The sequence below is a fragment of the Lepidothrix coronata genome, unplaced genomic scaffold (genome assembly GCF_001604755.1).
Source record: "Lepidothrix coronata isolate B3197 unplaced genomic scaffold, Lepidothrix_coronata-1.0 Scaffold13, whole genome shotgun sequence".
Taxonomy (NCBI): domain Eukaryota; kingdom Metazoa; phylum Chordata; class Aves; order Passeriformes; family Pipridae; genus Lepidothrix; species Lepidothrix coronata.
This window is the reverse complement of record NW_016690193.1, coordinates 2,534,912-2,562,532: the sequence shown is the minus strand read 5'-3', so window position 1 is coordinate 2,562,532 and position 27,621 is coordinate 2,534,912. Positions and strand designations below refer to the sequence as shown.

Sequence of the window (27,621 nt, the reverse complement as noted above, 5' to 3'; positions counted from 1 at the left end):
GTGGCATAGCTATGAGTCAGAATTTTACTGACTTTTTGAAAAAAATAATTTATTAGATTCCTGTCATCATGAGATGCAGAACGAGCTTGTTCAAAAGTATTAAAGCCAGAATTTCTGAGATATGAGTGATGCTGCATAGGGCTTGAAATTTTGGCCCATTCTGGTCTTCAAACAGGAGATGTCTTGTAACTAGCAAATAAGGCAAAACAAAACAAATGGAGACCTTTTTCAACCCAGACAGCAATGCTTTTTCTCCACCAACACCAAAAGAGATTCCTCTTGGAGCACAGTAGTGCAAAGTATATATATGGTGTGAGGCTCTGAATAGCATTTTAGAAGTTCAGCAGAGCCTACATTGTATTGTTAAAGCAAGAGCTTGTAGGGTCTATGCCTGGCAGTGAAGCAATTAATATTTAAGTTTTTTAGAACACTGGAACCGTAACCACCTTTTTACAACATCAACATAGTTACAGAAAATTGGCTTACTTGCAGAGTACAAAAGTTGAGAAATCTGGTCAGACTGGTTTCTGAAAGGTGAAAGAGATCTCTGTTGAAGTGATAAAGATTAAAATACTATTAAGATAACATTAATAGTAGTGCTTTCAGACAAGCCTAAGCAATCTGGTCACCAGAAAAAAAAAATTATGAGGACAACCAGACAGCACAAAAAACCCGCTTCCAGGCAATGAACCTAAAAGGGCACTTATGTCAAATCCAATTGTGAAATTATACACAAAGGAAAGAACCAAAGTTCCCGTAGGAACCTCAAGTCATCTAAAATGCTTTAACAGTTCTGAATGCAGTGCCTTTATAACAGCTGGATGTTACTATTGAAGTGTGCTTTCTATTACAAACACAGTTTCAGCTCCCTGCTCCCCAGCTGATGCAGGATGGAAACAATCCATCTGAGTATTAACGTCAAGTTTCTTGTTTTGGCAGAAGTTTTTATTTACTATTGCATTTTTTTTCAGACATTACAGGCTTTGATGTGGATCATTTCTTTCATGATACATATTCACTGCAGAATTATCTATGTTCAAGCTGCTCAAAAGCATCCCGACCACAAAATAATTGATGTAGCCACTTCCGTGTGCTGCTAAGACTTTTTGGGGTGCACATGGGGGATTTTTTTGGAAAGCACTGGAGAACTAACAGCACTTGACTTCTGGCACAGCTAAGGAGTAGTGTAACTTGAGTTTTAACCTATAAATCTGATGGGGCAGCCACTAGAGTTAAGGGGGTTTATGAACAGCTCAGACTTGACTTAGGAGCAACGTTCAACTTAGAGGTCAAAGGAGCTTTTCACCAGGGAACATGTCTTTTGTGTCAGCCTGGCATAAGGGGAGTGTTGAGCAAAGAGCTGTCTGCAAATAGGGCAAGTTCTACAGGAAGAGGGGTAGGCAACAGCAATGTCACTACTTACAGAAGCTGGACTACAGTTGGATTATATTTTTCAGAGCCAAGTAGCCTGAGCCAATAGCATCCATATATTTCGGAAGGGAAAAGCTTTGATGTGAGTCTATCCTCCCATGAGCTCAAGTTTCTCTTCCTGAGGAGTAGCTCAGAGCTGTAGCCTATATTAATACCACAGCATGGCTGCGATCCAAGCACCCGGCTCCAAACTATGGGTATCCTGGGAGCAGTGAAGCAGGAGGAAAAACACATTGACATTGCAAGAGTGCGATGCTTCGGCAAAAGACCTCAGGTTAAGGTTTTAGAGCAACCTCTTTCAAATAAAGCCATAACATAATATATATAAATATATATAAATTCATAATATAAGATGCCTGTCTTAGGGAATTCCTTTTCTGGATGAAGAAAATGACAGGCATATATGGAGGCTGGAGAAAGAAGCTTGCCCTTGGGAAACAGAAATACCCAAGTAGAAGTAGGGCCAGTTGGCAAGATTTGCAAGCACTCTTGGCATTTCTGTAACTGCTAATGAACGAATCTTTGGAGGAAAAAATACACAATGAGGAAACTCTTCTCTGAATATAAAATATAAAAGGCATTAATTTTGTTTTCAAAAGAGGTGGGAAGCAAGAAAACTTCTTTAAAACAACTTAGAAAATGAAACCTTATTGAAAGTAAGTTAGGTTTTTAGGTTATTTATGTGCTTTGACAAGTTTTACTCAGAAGCTTTCTGAGAGCTGAAGAACCATATTTCAGGTAAAAAAGCGCACTGAAGTGCTGAAAGGGGCCACTTTTACACTAAAAAACCCCTCCAGTGTAAAGCCCAGATCACCACTGGTCTTCATCAGACACTGAAAAAAAGATGCAAAGAGCTGACTTGTGACAGAACCGTGGTGGCATTTTAAACTGAGGGGCAATGGTGTGCGCCTGTCACAGAGCCCTGGAACTATAGGTTTGGAAGGGATGTTAAAGATCATCCAGTTCCAACTCACCTGTCATGGGCAGGGATGCCACCCACTAGATCAGGTTGCTCAGGGCCCCATTCAACCTGGCCTTGAACACTTCCAGGGATGGGGCATGCACAGTTCCTCTGGGCTACCTGTTGCAGTGTCTCACCATCCTCTGAGTAAAGAATATCTTCCTAACACCTAATCTAAATCTCTGTTCTTTTAGTTTAAAACTGTATCCCCTTGTCCTGTCCCTATCTCCCTGTGTAAAAGTCACTCCTTTTTTTTTATAAGCCCCCTTCACGTACTGGAATGTGCTATAAGGTCTCCTCAGAGCTCTCTCTTCCTCATGCTGAACGACCCCAACTCTCTCAGCCTATTTTCATAGGAGAGGTGCTCCAGCCCTCTCTGAGATCATCTTTGTGGCCCTACTCTGGTCTCGCTGGACACCCCTCGCAGGCATGTTAGTAAGGAGAGTGGCAAGGCACATCCAGCACACACATCAAACCTCTGCTGTGCAGGCCAGAAAGGTTGTTACAGGAACAGATCAGAGATACTCTTTAGATACCCCATTTAAATATCCAACAGAGTATCTTTACAGTCCTTCAACAATTCATGACGTAGTTTGCATTCTCCAGCTGTTTTTGCATCTAGGAAAAAAAACATTTGCTTTCCCCAGTTTAGGAGAAATTACTACTTTGCCAGCCAGGGAGGCTGGCCCCGTCTGCACCTGCTGCCCAGCAGTACAGCATAACTCTCTTTGAAGTTGGCCAGATGACACAGGGAGGGGGGTTTCCGCAGCCTCCTAGTGATGTCACCTCATTAGGTATTTGGCTCCTGCTGAAAGGTTTGGGATTTATGAATCAGCTAAGCCTGAGGAGTTCCAGGGCCAAGGAAATTTTTCAGATATTCATGATGAAGAGCCACACGAGTGCCTAAGAGAAGAAAGAACCACTAGGAAAATTGGGTTCTTCATTTTGAATTGGGATTGTCACACAAGCAGGACTGCCCACTGTTCCTGAGCTCACCATTACAGGGACCTGCCACAGCCAGCAGGTGCACAGCCAGGCTCCACAACAAACGCTTGCTGGGGTTTTTCCTAGTTTTGGAACAAGGAATAAATTTGGAGGTTTGGAGTCCTGCGATTGCATGAGGCACTTTACGTTTTGTATTTGGGTAGTTTAGTCGCCTAGACCATGCCACGGTGGAGCAGGGTGAATCAATGAATCAATTAGGTTGGAAAAGACCTCTGAGATCATTGAGTCCAACCTATGACCAAACACCACCATGTCAACTAGACCATGGCACTAAGTGCCAATTCCAGTCTTTCCTTAAACACCTTCAGGCACGGTGACTCCACGACCTCCTTGGTCAGTCTGTTCCAATGTCTAATCACCCTTTCTGTGAAGAAATTCCTCCAAATGTCCATCCTAAACGTCTCTTGGTGCAGCTTAAGACTATGTCCTCTTGTCCTGTCACTAGCTTCCTGGGAGAAGAGACCGACCCCCACCTGGCTACAACCGCCTTTCAGGTAGTTGTAGAGAGTGATAAGATCACCCCTGAGCCTCCTTTTGCCCAGGCTACACAACCCCAGCTCCCTCAGCCGCTCCTCATAGGACTTGTGCTCCAGCCCCTTCGACCAGCTTCGTCGCCCTTCTCTGGACTCGCCTCGTGAAGGCGATGCCGCGGACACCGCCTGGCGATGGGCAGCTCAGCGCTATCGCCCCTGAACAGGATAAAGGAGCGCAGGGCAGCGGGGCTGGGCACGGACAAGCCCCGCGGCCGCCGGGCACGAGCCCCCTCCTCGGGCGGGTGCCCCGAACGCCACCGCCGGGCCACCCCTTCCCCTTCGCCCTCCGCCGCTGCCGGGTGACCTCGCTGGGCCCGGCCCCTCCTGCCGGGGGCGGGCGGGGCGGTGCCGCCGCTGCGCGCTGTGTGCTGGAATGCGGGGGCGCCTCCGCCCGCCGCCACCGCCGCCGCCAGCAGCGCCTCCCGCCCGCCCCGCCCCGCCCCGCAGCAGCCGCGCGGCCGGGCGGCCCCGCGCCGCCGGTGGGTGAGCGAGCGAGCGCGGCGGGGCCCGGCGGCGCCGGGCAGGGGGGGCCGGGAGCCGGGCGAGAGGCGCTGTCCAGGGCTGATCTGCGGCCGGCGGGCGGGCGGGGGCGGCCGGGCGGGCCGGGCCGCGGGGGGATCAGCACCACGGCTAAGGAGCCGCGCCGGCCGCGGGGGCGCTCGCCGAGCCGGGCCGGGCCGCGCCGCCGCCGGAAGGCGAAGCCTCCGCCGGCCGGGCCGGCCCGGGCGCAGCCACAGGCCGTGGGCCCGGGCGCAGGCCCGGGGCGCCGCTCGCTCCCCCCTCCCTCTGCAGGGCACCGGGTGGGCGCGGCCGCCGTGACCTTGCTGGTACCGAGGCGCTTCCCCCGGCCCGCGCCCCCGCCCCGGTGCCGCTGCCCTGCCCTGCCCGCCGCGGGGGGAGGAGGGAGCCGGGCGTCCGCACCGGGGAGCGGCGGGGCGGCTGTGCCCGGCCAGGCCCCCCCGGCGGCTGCGGCGGGCGGGCCGGGGGCGGCGCGGGGAGGGCGCTTTGTGTGGGCAGGCAGAAAATGGCCGCGTGCCTGGCAGGCAGGGGGGAGGGAGGGCGGCGGGGCACGGCCCGGCCCGGCTCCCCCGGCGGATGTGCACCGGGCCGCGGGGAGGTCGCGGCAGGGCCGGGCCGTCCCCCTTTGTTGGCGGCCGTGGGCCCGTCGGGTGGGCGGCGGCCGGACAGGGGCGCTCGGCGGGACCCGGCCGCGGCACTCACCGGCGGGCTCTGCGCCGCCCCCCGCGTCTGGCGTGGGGAGAGGCGCGGGGCCCGGCCCGGCCTGGGGCCATTCGCCGGCCCGGAGCTCGGCCTCGGCCCTGGGCCCCCGCTGTCAGCGCCCCCCACCCGTCCTCCACACAGTGGGATCTTATACCACCCGTAGGGAAGAGCCAAACAGCCCCTCCGGGGGAGGAACGAGACCCCCCACCTTCCCCGAGGCCGAGTGAGGTCTGTGGCAGCCTCACCCCGGGTTCTGCTTCCCGCTGCCCCAGCGCCTCAGCAAAAAACTCTAATGTTCTGATGTTCCCTGGAGGGCTACTTGGACAGTACATAGCAGAGGAGGCTTTTCCGCACTCGGGTGCTTACAGGTGTTCTTTTCTTTTCCGACAGAATTACTGCCATGGCAACTCAAGTGCTGGGACAGTCTGGTGGGAACAGCCTCTTTCCTGGCAGTACTGGTATTGGCATGGCATTGTCCAATGACATGTATGACTTACAGGACCTTTCTAAAGCTGAGCTGGCAGCTCCTCAGCTTATTATGTTGGCAAATGTGGCCTTAACAGGAGAAGTTAATGGCAACTGCTGTGATTACCTGGTTGGAGAAGAGAGACAGATGGCAGAACTGACAACTGTGGAGGACAGTAACTTCTCAGATAGCGATGCAGATGGTATGGAAGATACCCAGGCTGTGGAGAGTGACCGTGAGGCACCCGAAAGTGTGGAATTAAGCTCCCTTGAGGTTCCTAGTGTGGAAAGCCAAGGTCCAGCTGCTTGTTCCCCTGCTAAGACACCCAGTGTGGACAAAGATGTGTCATTGGAAGCACCATGTACTCCAGAAAGCACAGAGGACAAGTGTAAGAGCTTGAAGAGCAAGCCATTCCGTTGTAAGCCTTGCCAGTATGAGGCAGAATCCGAAGAGGAGTTTGTGCATCATATCAGGGTTCACAGCGCTAAGAAATTCTTTGTGGAAGAAAATGCAGAAAAGCAAGCACAGGTGAAAGAGTCTGATTCTTGCACTGCAGAAGAGGTGGATTTCTCTAAGGGCCCAATCCGTTGTGATCGATGTGGCTATAACACTAACAGATATGATCACTATCTGGCTCACTTGAAGCATCACAACAAAGCAGGGGAAAATGAGAGAGTCTACAAGTGTACCATATGCACTTACACTACTGTCAGTGAATATCACTGGAAGAAACACCTTAGAAATCATTTTCCCAGGAAAGTGTATACCTGCTCAGAGTGCTCCTATTTTTCAGATAGGAAGAACAATTATATTCAGCATATTCGGACTCACACAGGTAAGTCTTTAATCTTTTTTTGATTGAAGTACAGTAAGACTACTGAGAAATCTGTGATGAATGAAGCAAGCAGAGTCTTCTGTTTGCAAAGTTTGTTCCACCCTGATGGAACAAACTCTCTCTTGGTGCCAGCAGGTTATAGACTTGTGGAATTTGGTTTGATTTGAGCTCCAGTCTGCAATCCTAGAAGACTGAGGAAATGTCAGGTACCCAAGAGGAGATAAAGAGCATCTTGTTTAGTAATTATGAGCCTATTTGTTGAAGAGGGCATGACAAAGTGTGCCTGTGATGATTGCCAGGGTCTACAACACCAAAAACTGATATACTCTAAAACCAAAACAAACTGGTTGACAGAAGGTGCCTAAATCCGATAGGTAGTTTTGAAAATGATGCTTTCAGACTGAGGTGAAACTTGACTATGGTGTAATTACAGAGAAGAAAGATCTGATACTCAAATGCAGAGGAGCCCTCCAGCATCTACAAAGTCAGAAGAAGAGTAGTGAATTAATTCATTTTAATGTACAGGGGCTTCATTTTTTCTGGGGCCTGCATCATTGTAGTAACCAGAAGTAGACACATACTTCTGTTGCCCTATAGGAAGCCTACGAGGGAGTCCTTGGCCCGATTTCCCGACTTATCCTAACCTCGATTTGTAATCGGAAGGAACAGTGTGAGACCCCCTTTTTCTCTGGTTTATACCAAGTGGAATCAGAAGACCTTCACTGTTGCTGCTGTCCTGTGAGCTGGGACTGCAAGTGACTTAGGAAATACTTTGCTTTGTATCAGAGAGCCTCACCGGCCTCTCACATGAGGAGTCCTGAGGCATAACAAAACTCCTTTCTAGGAGGGGACATCATCGTGGTCTCACCTCTTTGGGCCATGAGATGCTTTGCTTCCTGATCCCTTTTGTGGAAGTGGGAAAGCAGTTCAGACCTTCCTTGCAGCTTCTTAGAAGCTTTTATTTCTACCATGTCAGGCCTTTTCTGAGGAGAAGGCAGACTTGCTAGCCATCCTCCAGCATGCTGACCTGACTTGGATCCCCTTTACTGTAGATTATGCCGGCTGAGCAAAACACTGGGGAATTTCTCCTTTAAAATCATGTTTTGTTACAGCAGTGACATAAATGGTTTGGAGGCTTCGGTTTAGTTGTCTGCAGCTGTCTGGAAGGGATGAGCACTCCAGAGGCCTTGGGGCTGGGCTTGAGCTTAAGTGTGCAGAAGTTTGTGTTCCTCAGCTCGCTTTAGTATTTGCTTTGTCGGGGCTGGAAGAGTCTGCTAGCATTTTTAGTACTTTAAGACATATTATTCTCTTAACAATAATTGAGTGATGTTGTTCAGAGGATACCATCAGCTTAAAAATCAGTCCTGTATAAATATTTTTTTCCTAAACAAGTAAACAAAGATTATGGTGAGAGACATTACCAAAATGGTGTGGTTTATCCTCCAGTTCATTTTCTTTGTGTGTATTGTAGGAGGTAACAGGAAAGAGATCGGGTGAAAATGGCAAAATAATAGGGAAAAAACTCAAATGAATCATGTGGGGAACTCATGGCCACGTGTGAACCAGTGCTGGGTTTCTGTCTGGTTTACATGTGTCTCGACTTTAAATTCATCCCTGCTTGTGTTTGTACATGACATTAGGTCCCCCTTTCTGATCTCTGAAATCATTTGTTGAGTTTTACAGGAACTAACATGTTGAGTTTTACAGGAACATGAAAGCATGTTTACCCAGGAAGCGCTCTGTTATCACTGCATTTGACCAATTTACCAGTGAACTGTATTAAAATTGTAAAAAAATCCAGTTCCTTGTTTCTCCTTTAAAAACAGGGATGCAGTCAAGGTTTCTGATTCTTTGTTTTGCTGTGTCTTTTTATTATTTTAATTAAGCTGAAGTGAGCTACCCTGGTAGGTGTTTTTTTGCTACTTCATAACTACAGAGTTAATGTCTTCCAGATAAAAAGCTTTCAAATATGTTAGTAGAATGATTTAGCAATGTGCCCCGTTCCCAGTAACACTGATTTTGTGGGGGAGAGTTAAAACTAAAGGAAGAGTATTAGAAGAATGGATAAGCTCATGACAGGTATATTTATACACCAAGCTAAAAGTTTTTGCTGATATTAATGTGTAATAAGTTGCCTTAAAAAACACAAAAAAACCCACAGTGCACAAAAAACCCCCAAACAATCCCTGCCCCATAAAACCTGAAAAAACATACAGATATTTTATAGGCAAAAGTATTTACAGACTGTTCACATAACAATACTGAATTTAATAAAAACTGAATGATACTAAAATAGCTTTGGATTATAGTTTTCATTTAAAACTTAAGAAAAATATTTATTGGGAAAAAATGAATGGGATACATACATAGTTTTCTTCCTATTTTATGGGTTCAGAATGTTAAGAGAGTTGGAATTGCTTGTTTCTTTGGTTTCCTGATTGCTAAGAAGTTAAATAATTTTGGATAAACACTTAATCTTTCTCTTCTATTTTTTGTGCTTTGCCAGACTTTTTTTTGTGTGGGAGAATGCCTTCTTGCAGATAATTGGATTCTGCTGTGTTAGAGCCATACAGTTTTCTGAAACACTGACTGTACAGAGTGGAGTTTCACAGGATCAAATGCTCTGCCTTTGCTGCTGGAGAAAGGCAGTCTCGATTTTCTCCCCATGTCCTGGGACTGGTTGATTCAGTTCACTAAAATGGCAGCAAAACTCCCTTTCTCTTCCCCAGGTTGATTTTCTGCTGGTTAGTGAACTGAATCGACTTAATAGGGACACATGGAAATGCCAGAGCACATGGCCAGGAGCAGGGAAGGGGGCTGTATGCTAGTACCTTCAGTGGTTGGGAAAAATACCTATCCTCTGCATGTTTGGGGACTGCGGGGAGGCAGGCAGAGGTAATCTGCTTGCCTGTTGCTTGCATCCGTGTTGAAAAGCAGGTGTCCATGAATCTGCCCTGTCCTGGAAGATACCTTGCAGCTTGTGGCAGTGCTTGTGTGGCAGGCTGCTGACAAATGTGGGGGACCTTGGGCAAAGGAGTGTTTCAAGGACTATACAGATGGTCATAAACTTGTCACCTGGGAAAGCTACATCTGGAAGAGCCTGTCTGCTGCCCAGGAGTGGGTGGTGGAGGTGTTCGGGGCAATCTCTCTGCTGTTTGGGCAGAAAGGACTCTTTGTGTCAGGGGAAGACCTACCTGGGCTCATTTGTGCTTGTTAGACCTTTTAGACCAAGTTTTGACTTGATTTACCTGCTGATGATCCTGGAGCTGTACTATGTGCAAGACAGTGCAGCATTGTTCTCTTCCTTTTTCTCCTGTTTTACTTGTTAGAAGCAATTTCTAGAAAACTTCATTGAAAGTAATCTGCAAGGCTCTATGAATAAGACATCTGCTTAGGCAGTCACAGTGTTCTGCATCTAGCTTTGGACTTTGTTGTTGTTGTTGTTGTTGTTGTTGTGGGGTTTTTTACATTTTGGTTGTCATAGGGGATCTTTCTTGCTTGCCACTGTGTTGGAAGTTTGATGGAAGCAGTTTCGTTTCAAGCAGACAGAAGCTCTAATGGCATTGTAAAAAAGGCTTTATAAAGAGATCGTTGAGGATTACATTTGGAGGAGGTAGCTTGGTTTGCAAGCTGCAGTTTGAGATGCAGATTGAGCTCAGGGTGGGAGCCCACAGAGCCAACCCTTTACTGGTGAGGCCAGTCAGGTGAATAGACACTGAGAGACACAGCAGGAGCCATGAACTGCCAACCTTTTGGATAACTAAGGAGACGAAAATGGATGATTCCACCGAGGTGGATGGGCACAGAAGGACTCAACAGGAGCGGAAGACCCGGGAGGAAAAGCGAGACTTGCATGCGGGTATAAAAGCCCGGAGATTCAATTGTTGGGGGTCCTTCTTGGAGGCACCAGCTTGGACTGTTGCTGTGTTACTGCTGAGACATCTGAGACTCTCCTATGGCAAACCTGGGGTCTGACTGGTAAAGAAACCTGGTTTGACTGTGAGAGTGGAGTGTGTTGGGAGCCAAGCGGGGCACCCGTCGGCTCACTGGATCTGCCTACCGTGAAGGGCCTTCAGTCCCAGCAGTCTGGCCTTGGGAGTGTGACTGCCAGAGAGTCTCCTGAATGGAGATTGGATAGTTTCCTCAACAAGATGGTCTTAAACTTGTTCTCTTATGTCAGTCTGCCTGTTCATTTGCATAAAGTTAAGTGCATGCTTAAGCTTTTGCTAGTTTGGGGCTTATTCTGTAAGTGTCTTCTGGAGAGGTTTTTTTGGTGGCTTGTTTGCATGTCATGAATGAGCTTGTTAAATTACAATACAAATCCTTTGGGGAATAGTGTTTTATAAAACAGCCTTTACAATGTAGTCATGCATTTAATTCTCAAGTGGGAATAACACATTTTAAACTGGTTGCATTCATCGTACATAAATAGTATGTTTTGTTGCTGTGCCCTATGTAAAAAAGGGTATGGAAGTAAAAGCCTTTTCCACATTCCTAATGTTGTAGGTAACTTTACAGAAGTGAAATTTCAGGTAATGGAAAGAAGATATGACTGAATATTCCAGGACCTTTGGCCTTATATTTTCTAATTGTAAGGAGTCACGTAAAAACAAAACCATTTCTTTATAACAAAAGGACTAACCCTCCCTTATACATGACTTAATCTTAATTGTGTATATTGCACCAATCTCCTACCTTGTTTTAATTGGAAAGGAAGGGGAGTTGTTGTTGTTAGGGTGAATTTAACTTTAAACTGCTGATTTAATCAAGAACGATAAATGTTTGATGGGAGAAGAAATGTGGGATTAATCTGCATTACAAAGACCTCTTCTGCTGCTGTTTGGCACAGGCCAGCAGTGGAGCCTCACATGCTGCAGATAGAGCTATAGCTCTGTAAGTGGAACACATGATTTGTGTGCAGGGCTTTTGCTTTTGCTGATGTCCAGGTCTCCATGATTTGTAGAGCACCTTGGTTGTATGCTTCATATGTAGCAAATTTACCAAAATGGTGTAGTGTAATTCTGACTATGACTTGAATAAATATTACAACCAAGTAACTTCCTTTTCCCTTTTCGGCTTCCTTCCTCTCTTCTTGTTGAGAGTGTCCACCTGAGAAGTGTTTTTACAACTTCTGGTGGAGATGAGGCTGCCTAGATCTCTGGGCTGTACTAGTAGTCTGAGGCAAACAGCCCTGTTACTTATCTGGACCTGCCTACAGATGTTAATTCTAAAACTATCTGCCTTTGTTTGGAGCTTGTCTTCACTTGAAAAGGATTTTCAAGTATCATTGTACTTGATATAATTTTTAGCTACAATTACAAGCTAATTCTCTCTTGTGGAGATATAACTTATGACAGGTTAGTATCCATTAGTTCTCCAAAACCAATAAGTCTTCAGGCAGATGGTTTTGAGTCTTCAAAATAAATGTTACTGCTACACTTTTGGTAGCTTTTGCTAGCAGCATAGTTTCACTGAGCAGGGCATCATGGTTTTCCATGCTGCAAGCTAGTTTCACTCTGCCAGTAAAACTTTGAAAGTAGAGACCTGGTCTCTATCTGCGCACGTGTTCTGGGAAATGCACATCCATGCTGAATGGATGGTTATGCCCCATCTTAATCCAAATTAAACACTGAGATTTCAGGTAAGATGTTATGTGAAGCAAGAACATACCTGGTTTCTTACAGGATCTGTATCTTTTGTGCATCTTCTGAGTGCTGGGAGAAAATGCTGTAGGAAAGTCAGATCTGGTGGCTTAAGGCTTCTTAAAGGTGTCTGTCCTCATCACCTTTTGCCCGAGGTCACTGTCGACCCCAGATGGACATTAGGATGTGCCTCTCTCATATTCTGCCTTTTTATTATCCTCGTTCATAGGGCAGGACACATTGTGCTGGTCCAGCTCGGGCATGTGATTCTCACTGTTTCCCTTTGCTGAGAGATAACGTGCCCTCAAATACAACTTGAGGGGCTGTGACAGCCTCACCTGTCTGGGTTGGTAACCAGATTTGGGAATCTGCTGTGTTTGAGTAACTAATTTACCATTTGTTTTTGCAGGAGAGCGACCCTATCAGTGTGCTATGTGTCCCTACTCCAGCTCTCAGAAGACCCATTTAACCAGGCACATGCGCACCCACTCAGGTTGGTAAGGCGTGGCAGCAGCGGGACTGAGGAAAAGGGGATGGTTCACAGTATCACAGTGTGGTTGAAGTTGGAAAGGACCTCTGGAGGTCACCCAGTTCACCTAGAGCAGGCTGCCCAGTTCTTTGTGAGATGCCATCTTATTCAGTACAGCCTGAGTTTTAGCTCCTCTTTTAATGTCTGTACTTACTAAGGAAATGCTAAGTCATTAATAAAAGTGATGACAGGAATATATCTTTTTCTTTCCCTTTTACTTTTCAAGATGTATTCTGAGGTTCATAGGGCTGCTCTAGTAGTCCTAGTAATCTAGTAATAAATACAGCATTGTGATGATATAGGAACAAATTCTTGTCTTCTGTCTGCTGCCATAGCTGAGATCAAATCAGTGAAACTGGGAAAATTTTGAGTAGCTGAGAGTCTTCTCTATGATGTCTGGGATTTCATCTCATCCAGGGGTTCTGAGGTGATGTAAATTAGTGTCTGCTTATGTCAAGGAGACACAGAGGAGAAAAAGCAAACTCAGAAGTTGTTCACAAGTGACTTTGGCACTAAAAGCCAAATTAGCAGTTTTCACTAGCCTTTATTTCCCATTACTGGTGGTGTTACAAACATCTGTTCTCTTGCAGCATTTTTGTGAGTTGTAACACCACAGACACAGGCACAGTTGTTCTCTATCACTCTTGCAGGGGAGTTTAGGTAGATCTCAGCCTGTGCTTTTGGTTTGCTGAAATGTAAATTGACCAGACCTGGGTGAATTCCTAATGCTAGCAAACAGGAGTGAAGATCTCCTGAACAGTAATTGTTTCAATTTCAATAGATGTGACTTTTAATTGAAAGCAGGATGCAGGCAATTTTAATTGTAGTGGAGGGGGGGGCTTGGAGCCATTAAAAATAGCCAACTTTAAAATGACATGTCAGTGTTTTGGTTTGAGAATTTTGTGAATGCAGTATTCTGCTTCCAGAAATGAAAACCATTTTTGGCTGAAACTCTAGTTCAGCCAAACGGAATTTGCAAACAGTTTGGTCAATACCAAACCTGAAAACCATTTCAGGAATGTATTACTCTCCCCTTGTTCTGTGCAAGGAAGTCTCAAATCTGAAGGAGTTAAGGAGTAGGATCTGCCTGTGACCCTTACCTCAAAGGTCTGGGATGGAGGGCATGACTTTTGCTATCAGGGATGTTGTATTATTAGCTCTTCTAAATTCTATTGTGTGTTTTGCTGCATTGCCCAGGCAGCTGAACCTTTTCTGTGGCAATTTCTGGACTCCTGCAGTTCACAGGCTGACCTTTTGAGGCCAAATGGTGCCATAGCTTTCTTCCTACGTCAGACAGCAAATGACAGTGGTTTAAAGCCTAATTCACAGCTGGTTTTTCAGCCATGTTGGTACATGTCCTTTTCAGTTGTGCAATAAACCCCCTGGATTTAGAGGTGATGCGCAAAGTCTTTACACACTGTCTTTGAGTTACCTTGTTGCAGCTACCTCTGAGCACTCTGTGTACTTAGAACAGCTTGTTTGTGTGTATATAAGACACAGGCTGCTCTTGTCCTCACCGCATGTAACACAGAATTGTGCCTTGAAGTGTAGGTGGTAAGGCTCCATACTTGGATGCAGGATGAGCAATAAGCACATCAAGCTTAAACTTGTGGAAAACGTCACCAGAAAGTGAGGGGAAAAAGGAAGGACGTAAAGTGGGGAGGGAGGGAAACAAACTGGCTCTTATTTAAATAATAAAGAGATGCTGCAGGCAGACATGAAGTGATCTGGATTCTTAAACAAATGACCCCCTCCTGCCAGGGAAGCAGCACAGCCTTTTCTAGAGTTTTTGAGGGTGTTGCAGATCAACTATGTGGTTAACGCATGAACAGGCACCATATCTTCACTGCAGGCTGTCTGGTTTCCTCAGTCATGCTCTGGAGGACCAGCTTGAGTATGGGCAGTGCCAGGGCAGCAGGTTGCAAGGGTGGGAGAAGCGCTATTGTACCATGCGCAGAAGGGACTGGAGTGGATTTTCAGCTTATTGAAGAAGTGGCAGGCATGAGTTCTGTGGGTCACTTTTGAGATGCTGGTTCAGACCTCAGAAGCATCCCAAATTCCTCAGTTGAATTCACACATGCTCTCAGACTATTTCTGGGCTTGAGTTGTTGCACTAGAAGTGTTTTTCCTATTTGCTTTGATGTGTAAGTGAAAAGCCACTTCTGCTGCAGCAGCATGCACTAAGCAGAACACTTCTACAAGAGTTGTTGCACAACTGTAAATGCGGATTTCAGTAGCAAGATGATGGCTTCAGTCTGCATTTGGTTGGCTTGCCAAGAGTAGCCTGCAGCCAATACATCATGTGTTTGAGACACCAAAACAGTGAACTGAACTTTTTCAGAGGTAAAGATCATCTGGGCACCCCTTTCATGTGCTTAGGTTTTTGCTAGCTTCTTTTCCCTCATTTCCTTTTCAATGCAAACATGAAATATGCTAAATCTGTGTAAAGTTGGACTTTTTTGAAACGTTTGTGTGAAACTGCTATTCATCAAATGTTACATTTCCATTTTTCTACAATGCATTCAATGGACCAGTTGGGTATGGATTCCATTTGCTAATATTACTGTAGAGAGATCTCTGCCGGTATGTATGCCTAGCCAGAACCTGTGACGTTGTTACTGCTTGTTTGGTTTTGGATCCCCTTCCTCCCAACCCTCACCCCTTCTTTCTTTTCCTGTATTTTGTTCTTAGTGTCCTGTGAATGTGTTTGTGACTTTTGGATTTCTTATGTTGACTTTGCTTAATTTTAAAGGCGCATGGATAATTTTTTTTTATCCTTTTTGAGTTTCATATTTCTTTATCTGTATTAGTGGGAAGTGAATGCTCCCCAACCCCCATACTTAATAATCACCATCATTCCCTTCCGTCCTTCCTTCCCTAGGTGAGAAGCCATTCAAATGTGATCAGTGCAGCTATGTGGCCTCAAACCAGCATGAAGTAACTCGTCATGCAAGGCAAGTTCACAATGGGCCAAAGCCTCTGATTTGCCCGCACTGTAACTACAAAACGGCTGACCGGAGCAATTTCAAAAAGCACGTTGAGCTCCACGTCAATCCGCGCCAGTTCCTCTGTCCTGTTTGTGATTATGCAGCGTCTAAAAAATGTAACCTGCAGTACCACATCAAATCCAGGCATCCCGATTGTGCTGACATCACCATGGATGTTTCAAAGGTGAAGCTACGGACTAAAAAGAGTGAAGCTGACTTTTCTGAGAGCGGTAATGACAAAGTGGAGAAGGAACCAACAAAAGGGGATGCAGCTGCAAAGAAAACTGAGAAAATTGTGAAGGTGGAGAAAAAAGATAATTTGACAAAGGAAAAGAAATCAACAAGCAATGTTTCTGCAGGCCAGGTGACAACCAGAAGTCGGAAATCAGCTTCAGAAAACAGGGAGATGGATATTAAAACTGAGAAGAGTACTGAGAAAACGTGTAAAACAAAGAAGGTCAAAAGAAAGGCAGAGACTGAAGCAACTTCCTCAAAGCAAGAGCCAGCAAATGATACCTCACTAGTAACAAAAAAGAAAAAGAAAGTGGAAGCTAAACCCAGAGACTGCCAGGAAGCTCAAAAAAGTGATGTTGTACCAGAGGAGGAGCCTAAAAAGCAAACTTTTTGCCTCAAGAAAAATAGAAAAAAGAAAGCTCTGAAAATTAAGCACAGTAAAAAAAGCAGTAAACTCAACCAGGAAAAGATCGAGGAAAAGGAGATGCTGGATGAGCATCATATCACAGAAGATGATGGATGCGTGAAGCCGGACACTGAGAGCAGTAACCAGAAGGAGCAAGATCCCTCTGAGACAGTGGCATTAAACAACAATGGTGATCATGCTCTCAAGGGGGAGAGCACTGATCCCAAAGAAGACTGCATCCAAGATCCAGAGCAGCTTTGTTTGCCAGTTCAGGATGCAAACACAGAAGTTGAGGTAGAGGACCAAGAAATGCCTGCTGCAGCAGGAGAGAGCGAAGACACTATTGATGCAAAAGAGGAGGAGAGACGGGCCAACAAAGGGGAAGACACTTGCTCTGAGGAATCTTCCCATGCAGTGTCTTCTGAAAAAAGCTTGGACGTGCTCATGGATGTGGTACCAGATCTGGCACCTGAGAAGGAGCCAGAGGAAACCTTTGTGGCAGAACCTGTGAGCAACTCAGACCTGATGGACCTGACCAAGACATGCCTGCCAGCGACAGAGCCAACAGGAGATGCTGTGCCAGCACCCATGCCTCCAGAAAGGTGTACACAGAGCCCTAAAGTAGCTCTGGCCTTATCTCGGGATAACACAGCAGTGAATGAATCTCAGGAAATGGATGAGGATGAGGGCATCCACAGCCATGAAGGCAGCGACATAAGTGACAACATATCAGAAGGAAGCGATGACTCGGGGTTAAATGGTGCTCGCTCTGTACAAGAGGAAACAAGTCCAAAGACACCACAAGGAGCTCCAGACACCACAGAGGCCAGAGAGAACTATGTGTGCATTTTCTGTGACCGCTCATTTAAAAAAGAAGGTGAATACAGCAAGCACCTCAACCGGCACCTAGTTAATGTGTATTATCTTGAGAAGGCAGCAAAAGGGCAGGAATAGAAATAGCGGTTGTTTGGAGAATCTTCTTTTGTAAGATCTTACACAGCTTATGTACAGATATTGTAGATTTTTTTTAAGCATGGTTTCCTTTAGTGTCTGCATTGGTTTCTTTTTTGTTTTGTTGGTTTTTTTTTTTTTGTAAGTTGAAAATATTTTTGACAACTTTGTGTGTAATGGTGAACTCATTAACTATTGGATCTCTTAATTAGAGAAGGCAGGTAGGTGGTATGAGGTTCTGTCCTGTAAAGTGAGCGTAAGCTTCTAGTCTATTAGCATATGCAGTTCTTTTATAAACTGAGTTTTAGGAACAAGACTGGAGCTAGCAATACACAAGTTGCATGTTCATAGAGCCACTGGCATTAGTTGTTTTTGTTCTAGCAGCCAACTCTGTCCCCTCCTCCCTTCCCCATTTTTTTTAGCTCTTTTCGATGTGTCTTGAAGTTCAAAGTGTTAAACTATTTGATGGTTTTTCTACCAGGAATATAGCTTCTATTACATAAAGAGCACTTTGTAAAAGAAATCAAAGTTGGCTAGTGATGAACATAACTGTTTAAGCTAATTACAATTATGAACGTACATTTCAGGTCCCCTAAGCATGAATGATAAGCCAAAATTTGAGAGCAGTCCTTCCAACTTTTGATTGGAGAACCTCTGTCTTGATTAATATCTTAATCACTGATATGTAATTGGCTTTGTTGTGGGGGAACAAGTTTTTTATTTTTACTTTCTGCTTTTTTTTTGGATTGTGCTTTAAGGGCTTAATAATGTTGCACATTGTTTTTGATTTTTACCTATGCAGTTTAATCCTTTAGGAATAGTGCTTGTGCAGAACATGTACACTTTATATATGCATGTTTGGTTTTGTATGTAAGTTTTTTTTATTTGGAAACATTCAGACTTGTTGCTTACCACGGGACAGTTTTCTGTGGCAGTTTTCTGTGATGCTTCTTACTGCAGATTTTTCTTATTTTCCTGGATTGTGATTAGTCGTGCATGAAGTTGCTGAAATTATGATCTGCTTGGCTATATATTTTTAACTGGCTTTAAAATTGTATAGTCCTTGAGCAAAAGGATACCAATGCAATTTCAAAACACTTTGTAATGAGATTTATTCTATCATGGAAATGCCACTTCTGATATTTTGAACACACATACAGAGTAATAAATTCTGATTAATAATTTGGACAGGAAAATAATCACTCTCCGTGGAAACAGTTCGCACATTCTGCAAGTCCAGATGGTTATTTTTTTCCCCTTCCCTATTCATTTCTGTGGTGGACAGCGGTCAAACATCACAAGCTTAAAAAAACCAAAATAGTAGCAGTGATATAATCTAACATCTCATACACAGAAAAACCCCATCAAACAAATACAGATAAATCAACTGGTAAGCAACAAACCTGACATTAAAAAAACTAGGGATTTCTGCTCCTTATTCATTCAAGTTGCATTTAATAAAATCATCCTCCTGCTTCCGTGCAGGGAGAAGCATGTAAGATTGTCATCTCAGGTCTACATGTCATACTGGGAGTTTGTAATTCTAAATGAATGTCATTTCTAGCACACACACACGAGAGATTGCATACTTACTGCTTGTAGCCAACCCGTGGCAAAGTGTAAACAAAATCCAAACCAGCAGGGAAGAAGCAAAGCCCTCCAGGTCTCATCTGTGCACTCTTCCGATGGTCAATAGCTGCCTTTCCAGTGGGAACAGTTGGGCAGCTTCTCTGATTGTCAGCTCCAAAAATGCAAATTTGGAGGTGGGTGTTATTTGGAGAGTGGAGTTGAAGAGCTCAGACAGCATTTGTCAGAGCACTTTGTAGCAAATAACTCTCGATGTTTAAGTTCTGGAATAAACCCCATTTTTCACTGGGTGTTCCCACAGCATCTTCCCCTCCAAAGAAACCCACTGCCTTGAATGAATAGAGAGCAACAATGCTACATTGCTTCTGCTTTTGGGAAAGATTGGTAATAGGAGGCCAAAGATTTGAGAGGGAAGGCATCCCTCATGGCAGAAATAACTTGTATAATGTATAGTGAGTTTTTGTTTGCATAGATAGTGTTCAATCCTTACCTTGGCTGCGACAATCACTGTCAACTCAAGATCAAGTTGCAACTATATTTATGTTAAACATTAAGAAAATAAACCTAGTTGAATTTTTTTTCCTAAACTACCAGTTGTAATAGTCTTAGATGTATTTTTTTTTTTTATAATAGTGTTTCTTTATATATAAATGTTGCCACCATTTGTGAGCGATATGAGTAGCTGCTGGGAATTCCAGTACTGTGTAGAGGTTTTATAGCTCCCTTCATATCCTTGCAAAGAGCCTCTGCCATCTTGTGAGAGACTTCAAGGACTTTAGCTATGTTCAAATAAACTCGTGGACTGGCCTGATAATTTTTTTCTTGTTTGTTTTTAAATGAAAATGTTGCTGTTGACTGACTCTAAATCTCTCTGTGAGATAAGAACAAAGATGGTTCTTTGAAATACTGTGCTGCACATTTCCATGAAGCGGTCAAGGTTTCAGTGCTTGATCTGACAAGAACTCTTTGAAGACAACAGTCGGCTCCTGTTTGGCAGTGTTTCTTACCACAAGATGACAAACTGAAAATAAATTATTATTAACATATTAAGAAGAAAAGTTGATTCTTTATATCTGAGACCCATCAACAATGTCCTGAGATACCTAATGTTGATGCAGAACTGTGTTGGAATTCTCTGCAAGGTTTGGGATTATGTTACAGTAAAGAGGCAAGGATGTAATGCATTATGTGTATCTAAAATGTTAAGCACTGCTAATACTGAGTGTTTGAGAGGGAGTGCAGGTCAGGTAGCCCACCATATATGGTGGTCTTACATTGCTGTATCTCCCTTTAAACAATGTTTTTTTTTTTCCTTGGTCTTTTTCAATATTCTTAAATTATTATGTGTTGGTTTTGCCAATGCTAGAGTTTTTGTGTTTTTTGGCAATAGTATCTTCATAAGTGTTTAACCTCCAATACATGGTTGGAAGGATTAGCACACTGATACCCCTACACTGCCAGCCCTCATTCGAATAATGTGGTGTTTTGGGCTTTTGCTGTATGAATCTATACAGTCAAAGTAACTGCCCTGGGAAACAGTCAAGAAGTGGGTAGCTAGGCACTAATAATCCATGGTATTGTAATTGCTATTTCTGGATTTTGATGACCTAGGCTGGAACTTTAGTCATTTAAAGAAGAATGTTTAAGAGCTGACAGGCCAGTTAAGATATGATAATGTCATTGATTTCAACAGATTTAATGTAGCTGGAAGGTATTAAATCAAATTCAAGAGTTTTCTTGAATGTCAGTTGTATAGATAAGTGGCGTGCATACGATATTAACAGAATCCAAATAGCTAATGGAATTGTTTTATGTGTACATAAATTTTTTCCCCCTCTAAAATTACACTAGCTAACAAACTTTTGTAAGCTGGCATGGAAACATGTTTATGATGTTTAGTTGCACCATGTTTGATGCTTTTACAGTGCAATACTTGTATTCTCTGAATTAAACCAAAGGTAATTTTTTTTCATGCTCTCTACTGTAGTGCATGACAGTCTTTTCTACATTTGTAATAGATGTAAAACGAGCCAGATCATACATCCTGTTTTTACCTAAATCATGTATAAGAAGTCTTTTGTCCAAAATGTAGTATAAACTAAATTGCATTATATTAACCTTGACAAGTGTATTTTCCTAAGCATAGTTATGATTAAATAAACTTTATTAAGGAACATGCGGCTTCTATCTTCTACTTATTAATGGCTCTGGAAGCCGTTTGTAACCAGAGGCAGGAGCAGTGCAAGCAACATTGGCAGAACTCCTGAAGACCTCCAGCCAGCCAGGTGGGTGTGGGGGAGCCAGTACAGAGATGCCAGGTGCGTGCACACGCAGACTTGGCTGCAGGCGGGGACAGGGGCTCCAGAAATACATTGTTTTTCCATTTCAGCGTACTGTTTTCATTTCAGTGAGGGCAGGGCACAAGGTGGGAGTTGCGTGCATATGGATGAGATTCATATGGAATGCTGAACCTGTTAGTGATTTTGGAGGATGGGCCCAATGGGCATGAAAGGCAATATTCCCTGCCACGTGAGAAGGGATGCAACTTGATGGAAGCCGAGGAATTTAAATTTGATTTTCAGAGGTAATGAGGTGGCAATATCTTCTGCATTCCAGAAGGATTTCTGATGCAGTCTCACTTGGTGAATTAGCAGTAGATTTGTAAAAGTTAATGTCACCCATCATCCCTATGGCTGCAGTACTGTCTATATAGACACTGAAAATGTCTTGAGAGCTGTGGAGCCTGGAATAACCTGCAAGGGTGACATTTCATCTGTCTGCCAGCCTGGCCATTTTAGAAAACCTGAGCTGGATGCTAACCTACTTGTGGGGCTTGATCATTCTTACCTCCTCCTAGCACAGAACAATTCCTAAGGGATTAAGGCAAACATTTGATGAACTTAAGGGGATACTTGTGTATGCAGCTGCTGCAGCTTTGAATGGTTCGGGATGCTCCTAGAACATAAGAAATGAGCTTTAGGCTTCTCTGTTATAACTTTTTCTCATAAGCCATGCCCCTCTCCCACCCTGTGACATCTTAGTGGAAATTCAGGTTTCCAAGCCATACAGTTACTAGTTAAGCAGCAAAGAGCAGGGTGCACCACTACCACAGGACATACCCTTGGGCGGGGGCTGTCAGTATTCAGATAAGGGTGGGTTTGGAGTTGCTCCCCTTAGAAGTTTTGTAGGCAACGTGTGCAATTTATGGTGAGGACAGGGAACAGGAGCGATACCTGAGCCTGCCCATGGACTGCAAAGGAGATGTAAGAGCATGGCAAAGAGATGGCAGGGTTTGGATAGGCACTTGTGTGCCTCTGCCTGTGCTGTGTAAGTTAATGATTTCAAACTGGATCAATAGAGGAGGTCCTACCCTTTGCACCACCAGCCAGTGCTGCCCCTCACCCCCAGGAAGGCGTTTTGGTGACAAGCTAGCTGAAACCAGAGAACACAAGTGGGTTGGCAACCTGAGAAATCATTTTCCCTTACACCTGCAGTCAGGTCATCCTTATCTTTGACTAGTTCCTTGCACCCCGCCAGAAAACCTGCTAGTTTTTTCCTGATAGAAGACCAGGATAAAACCTGCTAGGCTGAAAAGTCAGCTAAGAATCTGCTTTGTGCTAAGTTGTTTTTTAGCAGAACTGGGTAGCTAAGCACAAATGCATGGCTCTGCGGTATCTTGCAGGCCAGCAGGAGATCCTCCCCACACACTGAGATGCCCAAAAGGTGAGTTGACTTGAGTGGAGGATAGCTTAGCTTCCCGATGGCTTGTATGGGGACAGAGCGAGCTCGTGTCTTAATTCAGCTGCCTTATTCAGGCCTTAATGCTCTGAAGGAGCCAAAATGCTAGGTTCCTGATTTTGATTTGGTGGTTGTCTTTTGTTTTTAAAGCTTAGCCATGCTGACATAATTGGCTTTACCACTGTTCATATACAATATAAGCTATGTGTAGGAAAAGGTAAATCTAAAAGGACAGGACAGGATCCTTCTCTCACCCACGTTGTATTTTTAAGCTTGGTAAAATGAGTTCTCCCTCCTTTGCTGGAAGCACCAGACCTGCAGCAACACAATGTTGTAGCTCTGACACCCCCGGGCTCAAACCACATGGCCAAACCCGTCCTTTGCCCACAGGCTAGTCCAAGGAGCCTTCATGGTCTCCTTTAGCCCTATACAGGTCAGAATACTCAAGCTGCTGTCATCTGCAGCTGAGGCTGTGCTGGAGGTGAGGGGGACAGATGATGTTTGTTGCTGGGCTTGCTTCCATCATAAGCAGCCAAAAGAAAGTTGCAGCAAAAAATTGAGTGGGAAGATGGTGACTGGTCCCTTGGCGGGGATGCCAGGGACAAGGATGTTGGCAGTGCCTGCAGTGGTTGCAGAGTGCCAGGGGCTTTTCCTGTTGCTGTGCTGGGGGTCATATGCTCCTCCAGTCTTCCCAAAAGGTACTAAGCAGGCACTGAGTCTGATTAGAGCTGGCCAGAATAACCCTGATGGTTTGAGGGCTTTTTTCTTTCCTTCTTTCTTTTTGTCCTCTTCCTTGATTTGGTGCTGCCTGGTAAGGCTGGACCGAGGACCTGAGGCACAGAATAATTCAAAGATGTGGTATAACCACACCATGGCATGCAATAGGTGACATGGGATGTTACCACCGACTCATCCCCAACAGTAGACAGTCAGGAACTCCACCTGGTGCTTCAGGAGGCTGCTATCTGATCTGCACAGACACAACTCTCCCAGCAGAAGAACCACTGGGATGTGTCAGTGCACTGCCAGGGCATGGGTGGCCCACCATCAAGTTTCTGTTCCAGCACGTCATATTGGGCAACCCCCAGCAGTTTAGCTGCAAGATCAGCGAAGACAGTTGCTGCTGGGGGGAGTTTGTGGGCAACTGCAAACTGTGTGGTTCACTAGGCTCTCAGCCCAATGGGCCTCTCCTCACATTACAGGCTATTTTGAGTGTGTTAACAGTGGGTAAAATTTCAAATTTTGCATGGGACTTGTTCAGCTCTTGCCTTGAAAAGCAGCAGTCATTTTTGTAGGCTGGGAGTCCCCCACCATGACCAGCTCTGAAAAGGGAATAGCCACTGGGTGGGAAAAGAACCTGTGGGTTTTTTTTTTTGGGGAGGTGTGAGCTGGCACCACATCAGATGCATGCCAAAGAAAACCAACCCACAGGCTCCCACTCGTGACCATACATCCGTGCTTTCAGTGTGGCAGGGAGATGCAGCCCTCCCTTTAATGACAAAGTCAGCTTTCAGAAGGATTTGGACTATTCCCTTTCACAAAAACTTCTGCTGATGTATTGTCCCACATGATGATATTGTTGATGTACTGTGGGTATTCTGGACCTTCACCCTATTCCAGTGCAGTCTTGATTGGTCCATGGCAGATGGTAGGACTGTGTTCCCACCTCTGGGGCAGCCAATTCCAAGTGCACTGGACACCTCTCCAGGTGAAAGCAAGCTGTGACCTGCACTCTGCCACTAAAGAGACTGAGAAAAATGCATTAGCGATACCAGTTGTGGCTGTCTTTGACTCCAGCTGGCACTGAAGTTCCAGCATGTCCGGAACGCCAGCACTCAGTGGCAATGTGACTTTATTTAGACAAGGATAATCTACTGTTAATCTTCATTCTCCACTGGCCACATATCCCACTGGGGATATCAAGGGGTTAGGGTTAGGGTTGAGCAGAAGTGACTGGCTGCAGATGTACACGACTCTCTGATGTGACAGCGCACTGGCAGCCAGGTGACCAGGGGAGAAAGTCAGCCAGGTAAAGACAATCCAGGAGCCCTGTGGGTGCTGGTCTCCACTTTAACCCCCTCCAATGGTCAGATCTGAGTAGCATTTCAATATTCCCTTTTAAAGATGAACAACAAAGAATAGCTGTCCCAGGGCTGTCATCATCACCTTCTGCAGAAGGGATGACCGTCAGACTCACCTTCATGGAGTAGCATCAGGTCCTCTCAGCAACCTGAGACCTGCAGAGCTACATCTGCTGTCAGAAGGTCTGTCCGGCTGGAGACCTCTGACATGAGTGGTGCAGTGACTCCAGGACCTACTGGAGAAGATGGTGACTTCTACTGGAGGTGGTGACTTTCTGCTGAGGCCTTGTAGATATCATACTTCAGACAAGTTTGCATTTTTGAATGTTACAAGGAAAAAAATACAAAGCTGTCAGTGGTAATGTTTGCAAGGGAGAAAAAAGAAAGCAGTAATCTGAGAGAAATCATTTTCTTGATGAATTTCATGCGTGTAACAAAAACACTTCTGGCTTTCTTTAAAAAAAAAGAAAAGAAAAAAAAGGAAGCAGAATAAAAAAAGAACAGAGAAAAATTATGAGAAATAACATTATACAGCTTGGATTTCTGCTCTTGAAAACCTCAACCCCTGTGGTTAATCTGTAGTTATTTCCACTTGTAAATGCCTCTAAGGTGTGTATTCATTTATGTGCATGTGGAGCTAGCCAGTGATTATTTGCAGCACATGAATCTGATATTTAAACCTGTAGGTGTTGCTTTTCCAAGGTGGTAAGCCTCCATCTGCTCACATTAGGAAGTTCTAATTCCTATCAATTTTTCAGTACATTTGGAAATCAGACCCTTGATTTAAAAAGGTATTCTGCTGTGTAGTCTTACATCTTTGCTCTGATACTAAAATAGGTACATGAAATACACTAGCATTTTAATAACAGTCAAATTGAATGCTCTATAAAACCTTTAGTTTAGAATTGCCACTAAACAAAAAATAAAAAGGCAATTGATGGAGTGATTACAAAATCCTTGCAAACTTCTATGCTTATCAGATTATTAGCTTTTTTTAATTAGATCACAGAACAAATTCACTCATACTGTTAACTTGATTCATACAGGCCTGTTGATTTCAAAGGGAACCCACCAGCATATATTAACTGAAATGGGAATACTCATTTCTATGATGTTTATAATATTAGAGTTTCATTCTTTACCATATTAACAAAATTAACCTTTTGGCTATTTATTTTTTCTTATAGACGCCTCATCTACACTTTTAATAACATCATATACAGTTTATAGCAAGGTGGATCATTGGCTGCCTAGAGCACTGTAGAAAGTTCTTGGGTCATCACTAAGCATTCACATTTCCCAGGGCACCAATCCCTTGCCTGTAATTCCTAACTACAACTTTGTGGCTCCAGTAAAGGGAGGAACTGCTCACACCATAGCCCATAACTGCAGCTGGTTCCTACTCCCCTGTCCAGAAAATATAGGTGCTTTGATCCCAAATCAAAATATAGGGAGGGTAGAGTCAGGCTCGAGGCGAGTCTAGAAAGAACAAATAATTTTTTTATTCTTTATTTTGCAGATAAGTTGAAAAGTTGATTGCACAGACTGTATAAAAGGCAGTAGAAAGATCAGGCATTCTGACTTTCAAGCTGAGATTTGTCAATTTTAAGGCTGCTTTCTTAAGGTTGGACACCAAACCTAATCAATTGGAAAATATGGGGATAGTTTGGGAATATTATCAACAATGCTGTCACAGTACTTTTTAGCCTAAAAGGTCTGACCGTCCTCTGATTAGGGTAATTATAGGAGATGGGAGTAATCATATGGTGCCTTTTGCACACAGTTCCTTTCCAAGAGGAAGCAACGCTCGCAAATCTATACCAGCAACTGTGCCAGGCAGTCACAGGGCAGGGATTATGTATTTCTGCTACATTTGCGCAGCTGAAGATGTTTCTGTGGAGCTCATTTGAGTCATTGCTCCCCTCAGATGTGAGACCCTGCGGTCAGTCTCCAGCAAGGCAGCGCCAATAATGCTCTGCAAGAATGAAGTCAGTGTGTACACAGGGGCCATGGAGCCTGAGGAAAGCTGGCAGCTGTTGGGAGATATTTTTTTTTTCTGTGTAATTCTGCTGACGTTGTTTTGTTCCAGTCTGTTATTTCAGCGGTGGAAATCCAGTGGTCCGTGACGAGGCTTTTCCTGCTCAGAGTTTCTTCTCACAGCGCTGAGGGACGAACCCGGTGGCGGGGAGGGAGCGCCACCCGCAGCCTGTGCTTATTCTGGATTATAGCAGGAGGTTGGGTGATGTGACAAGAGAGCAACACCAGAAAATTCCAGCTGCTAAAAAAAGAAAAAAAAAAAAATCAAGTGCTGCTTCTCCCTTTGGCTGGCAGGCATTGACAGTAACGAATATATCTCCAGGAGGGGAAATGATATTTTATCAGAGGATCTAAAAAGCTGCAAGTACATGCAGTCCCCTGTGTTTGAGCATGGGGAAGAAGCACTGAAAAAAATCAGATAAAAAGGATTATATTACCATATTGCATAAAGCAGTATGTAGACAGGTTTTGCTGCACAGGATTTGCACCTTAGTGCGTAAGAATATCGGACTTTTTTTTCGTGCATTGTAGTTGCTGATCAGCAATAAATGTGTGCCTGCTGTTTTGATCTACTAAGCCCTCCAAATACCTCAGAAGGAAAGAGACAGCAGCTGGTGTGGTCACTGGTCAAGCATTTGCAGAGTCCTTTCAGGTCATCCTTATCAGTATGCCCTGTGATTTTCTGGGGGGAAAGTGTGTCTAAAAAGTGCTTAAAGCGCAGCTTCTCTGAAGAGTTCATGTGCTCCCCTTTTCCCTGTTTTGGGGGCAGGGTTGCTGCGTTCCCAGCGTTCATGCAGCCTTGCTGTTGGAAGATCATCAGCTAAGGCATCAGATAATGAGACTGGGGGCTTTGTGTGACCAAGGAAACCCTTACTAGAAGAACCTTTAACTTCAGGGCAAAAAATCTCCAGTCTTGCTCTAACGTTGTCCATTCACAGCTTATTAAGTTGTTTATGCCTACATGAAGTCAATTTTAG

The 27,621-nt window shown here is 44.6% G+C and overlaps 1 protein-coding gene across 2 annotated transcripts; it reads left to right on the top strand.

Annotated features, from left to right (window-relative positions):
• The first annotated feature begins 4,368 nt into the window (after positions 1-4,368).
• Positions 4,369-20,967, top strand: REST (RE1 silencing transcription factor). 2 transcript variants are annotated; one of them, XM_017805921.1, is made up of 4 exons: positions 4,369-4,409; positions 5,542-6,452; positions 12,504-12,587; positions 15,505-20,967. In XM_017805921.1, exons 2-4 carry the CDS (start codon positions 5,552-5,554, stop codon positions 17,202-17,204), a joined length of 2,685 nt encoding a protein of 894 aa, XP_017661410.1. In that variant the 5' UTR covers positions 4,369-4,409; positions 5,542-5,551; the 3' UTR covers positions 17,205-20,967. The 2 variants fall into 2 exon arrangements, with proteins under 2 accessions (XP_017661410.1, XP_017661411.1); XM_017805922.1 differs by having other exon boundaries at positions 4,378-4,413; positions 15,505-17,204.
• Positions 20,968-27,621: the final 6,654 nt, after the last annotated feature.